Source organism: Bos grunniens, chromosome 17, assembly GCF_055505025.1.
Source record: "Bos grunniens cultivar Pamir isolate PY7600 chromosome 17, Bosgru_T2T1.0, whole genome shotgun sequence".
In the NCBI taxonomy this organism is placed as follows: domain Eukaryota; kingdom Metazoa; phylum Chordata; class Mammalia; order Artiodactyla; family Bovidae; genus Bos; species Bos grunniens.
In genome coordinates, this window is record NC_141181.1 from 41,135,923 (window position 1) to 41,149,524 (window position 13,602).

Here is a 13,602-nt window from a genome sequence, read left to right on the forward strand (position 1 = left end):
GAGATGAATCTAGGACACTCAGCACCACTTCATAGATCTGTAAGGTTAGCTCAGAGGCAACACTGGGTTTTCTTTCACAAGGCTCCCCAGGAGGCTCAGTGGTAAAGAATCTGCTTGCCCATGCAGGAGGCTCAGGTTTGATCCCTGAGTTAGAAGGATCCCCTAGAGAAGAAAATAGCAACCCACTCCTATATTCTTGCTTGGGAAGTTCTACGGACAGCAGAGCCTGGAAGGCTACAGTCCGTGGGGTCTCTAAGAGTTGCACATGACTTAGTGACTAAACAACAAACAACAACTCCTACTGAGACTAGATGTGGTGGCCTGAGTCAACAGGAAAGATGTCCTTAACTGTGAGTCATCAAGTGTCAGATGAAAGTGCACATATTTCTAGAACATACAACACGAAACCTGTAACTTCTTTATAAAGGTTTAGAGACAGATCTAGGACTTCCCCGATGGCTCAGATGGTAAAGAATCTGCCTGCAATGCAGGAGACCAGGGTCCGATCCCTGGGTCAGGAAGTTCCCCTGGAGAAGGGAATGGCTATATACTTCAATATTCCTGTCTAGAAAATCTCATGGACAGAGGAGCCTGGTGGGCTACAGTCCATGGGGTTGCAAACAGTTGGATACGACTGAGTGATTAATACACAGAACTAATTTGGATCACTTTTGAAGGAACCACCAATTTCTTGGTACCAATTAAACCCATCTATAAAAAAATTTCAAAGCTTATCAGGCTAAGGGTGTTTCAGCAACAGGCCTGGCCAGCTTGTCGCCGCCCAGGCCTGATGTTAAGATGGGTGATAAGGGTGTTAGCAAATTCCCCACGACGAGCAGGACAGGGGTCGGGCCCAAGAACTGAGGCTAAAGCCAGGATTATAGCTCTAGAAGAGCTGCGGATCTTAGAGATCAGGAGGGCAGCAGGCAAAGGGCAGGACTCAGTGGACAGATCTGGTCAGCACAAATTGATTTCACAGAGGAAGCAGTGAGCGAGATCTTAGTTCCCTGCCCAGGAATTGAACCTGCATAGTCTGGATGAAAACCAGAAATCCTAGCCATCAGAACAGCAAGGGCTAGAGGCTAGAAGCTATTTTTCCCTGGATCTTTGCTCCCATTGAAAAATGCATGTCTCGCAAAGGCAAAACTGTAAATGCAGGTACAAAGTTTATTATTACTGACACAGCACCACAAATGAGGAAGCACACAGAAAAACAGTTTTAGTTAAGACAGAACTAAGGTAGAGATCAGAGAAGGCGATGGCACCCCAGTCCAGTACTCTTGCCTGGAAAATCCCATGGACAGAGGAGCCTGGAAGGCTGCAGTCCATGGGGTTGCTGAGGGTCGGACATGACTGAGCGACTTCACTTTCACTTTTCACTTTCATGCATTGGAGAAGGAAATGGCAACCCACTTCAGTGTTCTTGCCTAGAGAATCCCAGGGACGGGGAATCCTGGTGGGCTGCCATCTATGGGGTCACACAGAGTCAGACACGACTGAAGTGACTTAGCAATAGCAATAGCAAGGTAGAGATGCAGGAAGAGAAAGGGTGTGGGCGACCCCTCCTAGTAAGAGGCAGTTAAGTCGTTTTTATATAGGGCGGTTCTTTCGGGTCTTTGTTTACCTTTAGCCAATTATCTGTTGTTGTTTTTTTTTCCCCCCACACCTGACCTGCTCTATGATCCTCCCCAACATTTTTTCCAAGATAGATTCCAGCCCAGAGGCCTATGGGATATTAGCATCACCTATTATGGGTGGTGCCCCCTCCTTTTTGACCCCCAAGGAGCCTTTCTGCGCATGTGCAGTGTCTCCCTTGCTCCAAGGATGGGAAATATGTGACCTCTTGATCCTTGACTCAAACAAGATTTAGGCCCTCTCTATTCCTGCCGTGATTATTACCTTAAGGTATCCACAGGAAGCAAAGCCTGGCTATTTATCTTGTTTCAGGTGTCACGGCCATTTCGGAGACCAAACAGGAAGCTGGTTGTAAGTATCTTAACCCGGAGCCCACTTATCCCCTGTTTCAGGAAATTCAAACAGGTTGTAAGTGTCTGGCCTGAAGTCCATCTTTTTCTTGCCCCAAGAAATGTAAACAGGAGGCCAGTTGTAAATATCTAGCCTGGGACCCATCTATCTCCTGCCTCAGACCAGGAACAAGTATCCATCTGTGGGTCTGTACCTTATGTACCAAGTCTGGGTCAAGCACAGCAAGAAGTTTACCGTTAAGCTTTTCAGTGACGGGGGCCCTTAGGCATCCATCTGGTGGGTGAGCTTGCGCCCACGTCAGCAGCAAATAGCACACTTGACAGATGTGCGGAAAGGAGAGCCCTCCTCACCATCTGCTCTGGTCCTGGACTTCTCCCAGGTAAAGGACAAACAGTCTTTCCACACATGTATCTTTTCCTGGGAAGCCTGGAAAGATTTAAAGATTATTTCATGGCCAGTGAAACCTAAGATGTTTCACTTGACTGTAGATAAGTTTAAATTTGTTTCTGAAACTAGGCATTTAACTTTTAGAAGCCTGATTTATAACCTTTCACACTAGACTTTTTCAAACTGTGAATTTCTGGGCTCCTTCTCACAGAAATTAAGGGGAATCTCTGGGGAGCTGGATGGAATATAGGTATCTATTTTTTTTTTCAAATTTTCAGTGATTTCATTGTTCTTTAACTTTTTATTTAATTTTGAAATAATGAATACATTGGGCTTCCCTGGTGGCTCAGCTGGCAAAGAATCCGCCTGCAATGCAGTTCGATCCCTTAGTCGGGAAGATCCCCTGGAGAAGGGAAAGGCTACCCATTCCAGTGTTCTGGCCTGGAGAATTCCAGCGACTGCATAGTCCATGGGGTCACAATGAGTCAGACACAGTTGAGCAACTTTCATTTTATTTCACTTCACTTCAATGAATTCATCATTGTAAATCACAAATTCTTCACTGTAATTAAAAAAGATGTAAAAAAGTATTACTCTCTTACTCCTTTTCTATATAAGGGTATAGTGTCTATGATCATGATATAAAGAATATAAATGAGTATTTGTTTACCCACCATCTTTTTCAGTTTTATTAAAGGATAAGATATGTATGGAAATACACAAATAGTAAATGGATAGCCAAGAAGCTATCCCCAAATGAATACCACCTAGGTGAAGAAATGGAGAAGGCAATGGCATCCCACTCCAGTACTCTTGCCTGGAAAATCCTATGGATGGAGGAGCCTGGTAGGCTGCAGTCCTTGGGGTCACTAAGAGTCAGACACGACTGAGCGACTTCACTTTCACTTTTCACTTTCATGCATTGGAGAAGGAAATGACAACCCACTCCAGTATTCTTGCCTGGAGAATCCCAGGGACGGGCGAGCCTAGTGGGCTGCCGTCTATGGGGTCGAACAGAGTTGGACATGACTGAAGCGACTTAGCAGCAGCAGGTGAAGAGATAGAATATTAGGGAATTCCATGGAGATCCAGTAGTTAGGACTCAGCTCTTTAACTGCAGGGACCCAGGTTCAATCCCTGGTCAGGGAACCAAGATCCTACAAGCTGTGTGGCACAGGCCAAAAAAAAAAAAAAAAAAAGAGTGTACAATATGAGTTAAAAGAAAAAAAAGAAGTGGAACATTAGCACATACCACAGTGCCTGCACACATTACTTCTCCATAAATGTATAGAAAATTAGTGGGTTATTTTAATGGGCCACACCATTGTCTCATTGTCTACTTTTTCACTTTGCTCTCCTGATAGGTTTATTTTTCAATGGAGAGAATGCGTTAGGTGTGAGGATTATCCTATCAGTCTCTCTGAGCTAATAATATTCATAGCAATGCAAATATTTTGAGTGTTCTATGTGTCTTTATGTGGCATATGTGGATATTAGAGCATGGCAGCAAATTTTCAAACCATGACTCATTCAAGGAATTCAGCCTTATTTTTCTAAAAGTAAATGAAACTTCTCTTTGGAGCCCATGATACCTGATGGGAAAAAATACCTTTGTGTTCAGTTTCAATTTTGACCTTGAACAGAAGGTGGGAATGGTTACACATTTCAATGTGGGTTCACCAGGCCTGGGAATGCAGCTGCTGCCCTGGGGAGCCTGAGGTCTCTGGGGCAGAGGATGTGGCTCTGTCTGTTGGACCACTTGTGAGCAATACACACAGGCCCAAAAGAGAAAGTCAGCCTGCCGGTCATCTTAAGTGCTGCCCAAGAGGACAGCCTGAAGAGACAAGGAGCTCTCCGCGGAACAGTAGGCTGTCAGATTCCAAAGGGCTGAGCAGACATCAACAGCCAGCCAGAGAGGCCATGATCTTCAAAGGCGGGGCACCACCCCCTCCCCGGTCAAGGGTCAGCTTTAAGCACCTGCCCCGTCCAGAGAGCCAGCATGCCAATTTATCGCGTCAGAGGAGAGCAAGGCCGTTTCTGCTGTTAGCTTTGCCTCCCCATCACCCTTCACCTCTGGGACAGCCAGAGCCACTCACGGCAGAGTGAGTGGGCGGGAGGATCAGGTACAGGAGGGGCTAGACAGAGAAAACAACCCCCTGTGGATTTCCTTTCTCCTTTTTCTATAGATTTTGGCCACACTTTCTGAGGAATAGCAAGCTTCCAGAGAGGGGAAATGCTGTAAACATAAATGTGAACATCTTGACTATTACATAGAATCTAACTTTTGATTAGTTTATGTGTATATCTGTGACTAAAATAGAGACATTAAAAATATAATCTAAGTCTGACTATAGAAGTTATGTCTGAATTTTTATGCAAAGGAGTTGAAAAGCGCTATACTAGTCCACAGAGCAGGTTTGAATAGGCAGTGGGAAGAATGATTCAAATTGCTTTCTGGGGCTTCCCTGGTGGCTCAGTGGTAAATAATCTGCCTGCCAAAGCAGGGGACACAGGTTCAATCCCTGATCTGGGAAGATTCCACATACTGTGGGGCAACTTAGCCCGCTTGCAGCAACTACTGAAGCTTGTGTACCTAAAGCCTGTGCTGCACAGCAAGAGAAGCCACTGCAACGAGAAGCCCATGGACTGCAACGAAGAGTAGCCCCCGTTCTCTGCAACTAGAGAAAAGCCCCTGCAGAAACAAAGACCCGATGCAGCCCAAAACTAAAACAAACAAACAACAAAAAAAGTTTTCTGATTCTTACTGCTGAGCATTGCTTATCCAGTGTATTTTTAATATCAGCATGTTAGCTACAACCATGGTTCTATGAGCTGGTTCCTAACTCTACCAGAGATCTTTGCCTTGGGGCAATGGTGACTCCCTGTCAGGAGGCCAAGGCTGGGAAGGGCCTCTGAGATGATCAGTGAGGTGTCAGGGACAAAAATGTGGGGAGAAGAGGGACAGTCAACCAAGTTCACTAACTCAGACAATTCATTTCTACTTCCTATACATTTATCCACTAAAAAAACAAGTTTTGGAAACAGTGGAGCTTTCCCCTTAGTATATCCTGGCCTTTGCCAAACACTAACTTTTATTTTTGAAGAGTTCGGGTCAGTTATTCTTCTAAAAACAAGAAAATAACAAGATAATTTTACAAACCAGCTTTGTTATAGCTTTCTTTCAAGAAGTTAATATTTATTATCTAGAAAGTAATTCTGTGCTCATGGAGGTGTGCTTTAAAGAGTATTGCTCCCATATAATCCAGCAATCTCACTCCTGGGCACATATCTGGAGAAAAACATGGCTCGAAAGACTACGTGCACCCTAGTGTTCACTGTATGGCTGTTTACAATATCCAGGACATGGAAGCAACCTAAATGTCCATCAGCAGAGGAACAGATAAAGATGATGAGGTACATATATGTGGTGGACTATTATCAGCCATTAAAAAGAATGAGATAATGCCATTTGCAGGAATATAAATGGACCTAGAGATTATCATACTGAGTGAAGTAAATCAGAGAAAGATAGATATCATATGATATTGCTTATATGCAGAATCTAAAAAGGATACAAATGAACTTATTTATGAAACAGAAACAGACTCACCGATTTAGAGAATAAATTTATGATAACCAGTAGGGGACAGATAGGGAGGAGGGCTAGAATGGGAGATTGGGATTGGCATGCACACACTGCTATATATAAAGTAGATAACCAACAGGGACCTCCTGTATAGTACAGGGAACTCTACTCAATACTCTGTAATAACCTAAATGGGAAAAGAATCTGAATAAGAATAGACGCATATATATGTATAACTAAATCACTGTGTTGTACACCTGAAACTAACATAACATCATCAATCAACTATACCCCAATACAAATTTTAAAAAGAGTATTGAAGTACAATGGAAGTCAATTTGATGCTTAAATTCTAATTAAGCTTAGACAGAATCTACAGGTATTTCTAGGCCTCTGTCAGTACTGGAATTGTCCTGTCTCGTTCCTCCACATGGCAGAACTTTTAAAGAGGAAGAAAGATCTGAGTTTGAGTGCTAAAGGAACAGTTCTATTATGATTTTCGGTATTTCTTTACTTGGAAGTTAATTCTTTCCTTCTATATATATTCTAATGCCTTGATCTTTTTTGCATTGTCAAATGTAGTCTTTTTAGGATTACAGACAATACTCTAATTTCTCCAACCCCCATATCACAACCTTCTTTTCCGGGGCGGGGAGTCATTCCCTATCTGCTTCCAGTGTGTCTGCCTGTTTGCCTTCTAGATTATATTTGCTGTAGAAGCAAAAACGGTACGTCTAAGTGAGACCCAGAGGTCATCAACCCTTGCCTTTGTGCCGGGACACACAAATCACCTAAACCAATCACTAACCTGTTTTTTAAATACCTCCAATCAGAGAGAATCCACAACTTTCTTTTTGTGATCTGTTGAACTGTGCAAGGGCACACTAAACGTCTCTTCCTACCCATGTGTACTCCTATTTGCCTGTTCTATTTTAACCTTCATTTGCATTAACCCTTTCTTACCTTTTTATGAATTTCTAGGTGACTTCTCAGAAGAGGTGGGAGATCAATGTGACTCTGGACACAGCCAGGATGAAAAGGTGAGTCCCTGGGAACTCCGATGCTCTAATCCCAGGCCTCTGGGGTGATGGCATTCATCTCAGGGGGCCTTTATTCTACTGCTGCTAAGCAAACCCTCTCAAATGCCTTTGAATTCCAAGAGTCTGTTTCTAAACAGGACACTAGAGGGCTCCCGGGGGTTAAAAATAAGTGGAGAAATATTTGAATGAAAACTGCTTCTGGACGGCATTTGTTTTTTTCAGAATTTAAAATTAAAGTTCATTTTTTTTAATATTAAAAAAAAAAACCCTCACGTCTTCAAAGTGGGTTGTCAGCAGCCAGTTAACAAGTATCCGTTTTGCTTTGCGATCAGTAGTTTTAAAGGGAACTTTTAAAGCTGAGCTGAAATATTTGAAATGTGGAACACTCTTGACCATGAAATATGTTCTACTTACATGCCTCAGCCTTTAAAAGTTCTTTGCATTAGAGTCAGAGATTACATTCTTCCTGGAGCCAAGCACGGGGCCAGCTGTGTAAGTAACATTGCTTACCAGTTCTTCTTCTTTTTAATAATGTGAAAAAAGACAGCTAGAGAGCTTTGGGTTTTCTTTCAGCTGAATTTGGTGGAAAGAAAAGGAATTAAAAGCAGTTAGATGCGTGTTTTGTGTTTATGTTTGTGTGTGTATGACCGAATAAATGTAATTACTTCCAAGATACGTGAACATGTATGGCTTTATAGTATAATGACCCTTAATGTAAGATGATGAAATGTATTATGAAGAAAAGATTGTACCATCAGATTAAGAGAATATATTTCTGATTTTGAATGTTAATATTTGGGGCTTCTGCCCAGTTAATTAATGCAAGACTTCTAAAAATAAATAGAAGATAGCTATAGATTTTTAAAACCCTTTGTTGCTTTTCTTAAATCACTTTTTAATTTCAAAAAGAAAAGACTGGATTTGTCCAATTTTAATGCTTTTCCTTCAGGATCAAATTAAAAGACTCTAGCTACAAGTTATAAAACAGTCTTGGATTTTGGTAGTTTGTTTTCACTAATTGTAACTAGTGGTGACAGTAATGAAAGGAAAGGGTCCCGTTTTTTTAAAATTTCCTCTTGTGGAGGAACTGAACGGGAGTTTGAGACTGTGACTCAGTGCACTCTTTCCATTCATTCCCAGGAACTAGTCAGACTTCTCCTTGGGGAGACTAATGGGGGTGTAAAAGGTTCGTTGTGGCCAGTGTCAGAAGCCTTCCCGGCTCCATCACCAACGCCTAACTTCCACCTCGACCCACTGGAGACCACTTAAACACCCGAGCGGAAGCGACAGCTGCGTTCAGAAAACCATGCTTCATGTCAGCAGGCACCAACGGCCGAGTTTAAACTCTGTTCAGCATGTGGACACCGCGGAGAAATGAGCTGCCCGGACAAGCCAGGGCAGCTCATAAACTGGTTCCTCTGCTCCCTGTGCGTCCCGAGGGTGCGGAAACTCTGGAGCAGTCGGCGCCCCAGGACGCGGAGGAACCTCCTGCTGGGCACCGCCTGCGCCATCTACCTGGGCTTCCTGGTCAGTCAGGTGGGGCGCGCCCCTGTCCAGCACGCAAGGCCGGCAGGAAAGGGACCGCACCGGAGCCGGGCTGCCACCGAGGCCCCCTTCCCTGAGATACCCCTGGATGGCACGCTGGCCCCTCCCGAGTCCCAGGGCAATGGCACCACGCTGCAGCCCAACGTGGTGTACATCACCCTGCGCTCGAAGCGCAGCAAGCCAGCCAACATCCGTGGCACAGTGAAACCGAAGCGCAGGAAAAAGTATGCGGTGGCTTCGAGAGTCCCAGGGCCCGAGGCTTTGGTGGGACCATCCCTTCGGCCTCAGGTAGCTGCAAGGGCAGTGGATTCTGAAGTGCCCGGGCACGTCCCAGGAGGAAACCTGGCCAAGGCTGGGGAGCGACCCTGGAGGTGGATCCAGGGTCCAAGAGCACGAGGTGGGGGCGCAGATGTGCAGCTGCCCCTGGCCGGGGAGAGCAACATCAGGATCTACAGCGAGAGCGCCCCATCGTGGCTGAGCAAAGAAGACATCGGCCAGATGCGCCTGCTGGCCAACGGCGCCGTGGCGGGTCTACAGCCGGCCCAGTCCAGGAGCGGAGCACGCCTGCTGGTGCTGGAGGGGACTACCCGGCCCTCGGTGCCCGCCTGCGGTCCCAGCCCCTGCGGGCTGCTCAAGCAGTCTCTGGACATGAGCGAGGTGTTTGCCTTCCACCTGGACAGGATCCTGGGACTCAACCGGACCCTGCCCTCTGTGAGCAGGAAGTCTGAGTTCATCCAAGGTAACCCTTTCCCAGGCTTCCTTATTTGCAGCTGTCGGGGATTGGGCTTGATTTTCTCTTTGCCTCCCTCTCTTTTTCTAAATGATTTTCTCCACCCACGGTTCCCATTTGGACAGCAGCAGCAGCGTGTCTATCCACGTGGTTGGCATCCTTGATTTTCCCAGCTTTGGGAGGATGCAAACTGTCCTCCACAGGCAAGAGAAAGCTCCCACTGCAGTAATCTGAGCTCTCTGTTTCCCTGACCTTGCTTCCCAGAGGTTTATTAAACCTAATTAAAGCCAGTGGCAATTTCAGTGATGAGGAGTGGAAGGTGGGGTGGAAGAAAAGAACTTGCAGACAGTCAGGCATATTGTTAAGTAGGATACTACTATGGAAGTAAGTAGAATGCTGTGGATGGGAAGTTTTTAACAGTAAGGTGGGGGTAGGGGGTGGGTTATCTTTTTTCTGCAGATGGAATCTTTCTAAGAGGCCCAGAGCCAGATCATGTTAGATTCAACACCTTCATTTTTCACAATGGATTTAATTGCTTTCATTTACAAAGCTAATGAGATCAAAAGAGGTAATTTGTTCCATAGATGCACAAATCAGCTGGTGGTTTCTCCAAGTCCATGACTCTGGTTTATGGAACCTGAGTGTCCAGATGCCGTCAGATGATAGACACTTTGTCAAGTCCCAGGGTGTACAGCCAGCTGCTTCGGCTGCAGGTGGCCAGGACTGGTGTGTGGCCATGCTCATGCCACAGAAAGAATTTTCTCTGGTGCCTGAGGCAATTCCAGAGTGTGAGGACAAAGTAAGGTAGGTCCCTTGCTTGTGTTTGAAAGCATAGTGATCCCAGAAGTTGTCACTAGCTCAATCCAGGCTAGTCCAAGAGGCTAAAAAGAACCCCAAAGACATCGTAAGCTCAAAGGCTATTTATTTGCTTCATCTCACCATGTGAGTGCGTGCTAGGTCACTTCAGTGAATGCAAAGTCTGACTCTTTGCAACCCCATGGACCCCATGGAGCCCACCAGGCTGCCCTCTCCGTGGGATTCTCCAGGCAAGAATACTGGAATGGGTTGTCATGCCCTCCTCCAGGGGATCTTCCCAATTCAGGGGTCAAACCGGCCTCGCTTATGTCTCCTGCATTGGCAGGCGGGTTCTTTACTACTAGAGTCACCTGGGAAGCCCCCTCCTGTCACCGTAAAAGCATTTCAGCCCAGGCCCTGTGGAGTCTGGACTGGAATACATTAAAGCCTTTGGAGTGGTCAAAAGCCAAACTGCATTTTAATGACTTCAGGAGTGTAATTTAGCTTTAGAATGGGTACTTTTTGAACTACCTGTGATTTGTTTAGAAAGACTGGTCATCCCTTACTCATCCTGGTTTATGGCTAAGTGCTTCAGATTCATAGGTGTGTTTCCATGTCTCAAGTTCACAGAGTCTTCACCAGGAGGAGGCCAATGTGAGAAAACTTCTCTAACATTCAATCAAATGTTGGTAAAAGCTCATTTTTAGCAGGTGCTTGCTGTTTGCTAAACACTACACAAATTGAGACATACAGTCCATATACACCTCGATTCCTATGTTTCTCACAACAGTGCCAGCAGGTAGGTGCTATTTTTAGTTCCACTTAGTAGATGAGAATACTGAGGCTTAGTTAGGCAAAGTAATTGGCCTTGTGTTCATGGCTAAGCTGGGTTTTGAGCACAGGCCCAGCAAACTTCCTGACATCAGCTTTTCGCCTTTGGGCTTAGGTGGCTGTATCACTTCCTCCAGACAGGAGTTCTTGGAGATAAGGGAGATCCAGGAGGGCACAGAGACAGCAGGCACACACTGAGGCTATCCTGGGCCAGCAGCACAGAGGGTTCCCAGGGAAGGCTCTCTTGCCATTCATTTCACGTTGTAAAGGCCTTTCAGAAGAGGTGATGCACACTTGAATGTATCCCGAGGAACCATAGTCTGATCTGTCCTTCCAGATTCCCTGGGAAAATGCTGGATGGAGTTGGGAGAGTGAAGTAGAGTTAGAAGCCTGGGCTCCGGAGCCAGACCGCTTGAGTTTGAATTTACCAGGCATGTGACCCTCCATGAAACAATACCCACCTCATGAGGCTGTTATTAGTTAATCCATAGAAAACCTTCAGAGTGTGTGTGTGTGTGTTAGTCGCTCAGTTGTGTCCCATTGTTTGCGATCCCATGGATTGTAGTCCACCAGACTCCACAGTCCATGGAATTCTCCAGGCAAGAATACTGGAGTGGGATGCCATCTCCTTCTCCAAAACCTTCAGTAAATATTGGCTATGGAGAAGGAAATGGCAACCCACTCCAGTGTTCTTGCCTGGAGAATCCCAGGGACGGTGGAGCCTGGTGGGCTGCAGTCCATGGGGTTGCTGAGGTCGGACACGACTGAGCGACTTCACTTTCACTTTTCACTTTCATGCATTGGAGAAGGAAATGGCAACCCACTCCAGTGTTCTTGCCTGGAGAATCCCAGGGACAGCGGAGCCTGGTGGGCTGCCGTCTATGGGGTTGCACAAAGTTGGACACGACTGAAGTGACTTAGCTTAGCTTATTATTACACTAAGCACATGAGGTACCAATTTCATTGAGTAGCCTCAATGAACTCATAGAGCCTCCAAGCCTCATCTATCATCTTTTTTTGTTTTAATTGAAGTGTAGTTGATTTACAGTGTTGTAATAGAGTCGGGTGTACAGCAAAGTGATTCAGTTATACATACACACATATATTCTTTTCAGATTCATTTCCATTATAGTTTATTAAAAGATTTTGAATATACAAAATATACTCTGTGCTATACAGTAGGTCCTTGTTGGTTATCCGTTTTCTATATAGTAGTGTGTATCTGTTAATCCCAAACTCTTAATTGATGCCCTGCTCTTTGGTAACCATACATTTGTTCTCTATGTCTGTGAATCTATTTCTGTTTTGTAAGTAAGTTCATTTGTATCATTTTTTTGGTGGTTCCACATCTAAGTGATATCATATATTTGTTTTTCTCTGTCTGTCTGATTTATTGTACTTAGTACGATAATCTCTAGGTCCATCCATATTGCTGCAAATGGTATTATTTCAGTCTTTTTTATGGTTAAGGAATATTCCACTGTATATATGTGCCACCTCTTCTTTATCCATTCCTCTGTTGATAAACATTGAGATTGTTCCCATGTCTTGGCTTTTATACTGCTGCTATGAACACTGGGGTGCATGTGTCTTTTTGAATTAGTTTTCTCTGGATATATAACATTTCTTTATGTGACAGGACTAGAACTGAAACTGCGGTGTCCTTCTTGCTTAGTGAAACTTCTTGGTGCCAGGATACCTCTAAGGTATCCAGCATCTTTGCAAATGAAGAAGGCAGTTGCATTCAATTTGAAGGAGGCATTTAAAATCCCAGTATAGACTGGTGTTCCCCTCTCCTTTCAGAAGTAAGTGGTTATGGAAAGAAACCGGCAAGGTTGCATTGACATGACTCTCTATGTGATGAATTAAATACCAAAGATTGTATTTCAGGTAATACTAGAAATTTCTTTGTTCTTTCTTTGATTCTTTCTCCTAGAATGTAGTTATTCTAGGAGAGTCATAAAATCAGGCCAATTTCCTCAGGAGGCTAGGACCTAATTTAGGTATAGTTATGAGCACTCTGCACAATATGATTCTATTCGTGGAGACATTGTACTGATGTAAAGAATATACATAGATCAGTTCTGGTCATGGTAGGGGAAACACAGTCTTAGGTTCCTGGTACTAGCTCTAGCTTTTTCCTGACTTGTGTCTTTCTCCCTTTGATTTCCACAGATATGTGTATCTTCCCTCTAGGGTGCTCCTAGGCCTCTCTTGGTCCAAGCTTAGCTTTATTTGAGCCTCCGCATCTACCTAAAGTGATGATAGATCTCATCTAGGTACCCAGCATCTGCTTCTGGCTCATTCTGTGTCACTGCTTTGTAACTACAATTGCTTGTTGATCATCTCCTCCATCCCACTAGGCTTTAGGTCTGTGAAGGCAGAGATATCTCCCGTCTTGCTCATCACTGTGTTTCTGGATCCCAGTGGAGAGTCTGGCACATAGTAGGTGCTCAGCAAATATTTTTGAATAAATGTAAGAATGCATTTTTGGATTGTTCCACTGACTCTAAACAGTAAATCTATATTTGCTTCAGGCTTTCAAAACTCAGGACAACATTTTTTGTCCTAAATCCAGGCTGGTCTTTCTCCTGCAGTATCTTATAAATAGCTCATTGAAAAGGGTAATGAAAAATGTCCTTGGCAGCCTCTGAATTATGCAAATAATAAGGTTTATGGAGCTTATTCTTGTGAGGACCATC

At 44.5% G+C, this 13,602-nt stretch overlaps 1 protein-coding gene across 2 annotated transcripts in view; it reads left to right on the forward strand.

The window, feature by feature from the left end:
• Positions 1–6,629: 6,629 nt before the first annotated feature.
• Positions 6,630–13,602, forward strand: part of GASK1B (golgi associated kinase 1B) — a 74,072-nt gene continuing 67,099 nt past the window's right edge. The window contains exons 1-3 of one of the 2 annotated variants that reach the window (XM_086345948.1): positions 6,630–6,687; positions 6,941–6,999; positions 8,140–9,283. In XM_086345948.1, the coding sequence (XP_086202074.1) occupies positions 8,374–9,283 (910 nt within the window). In that variant the 5' untranslated portion in view covers positions 6,630–6,687; positions 6,941–6,999; positions 8,140–8,373. Of the gene's footprint in view, positions 6,688–6,940; positions 7,000–7,182; positions 7,492–8,139; positions 9,284–13,602 lie in introns of those variants that run through there. The other variant, XM_086345946.1, reaches the window with a different exon arrangement.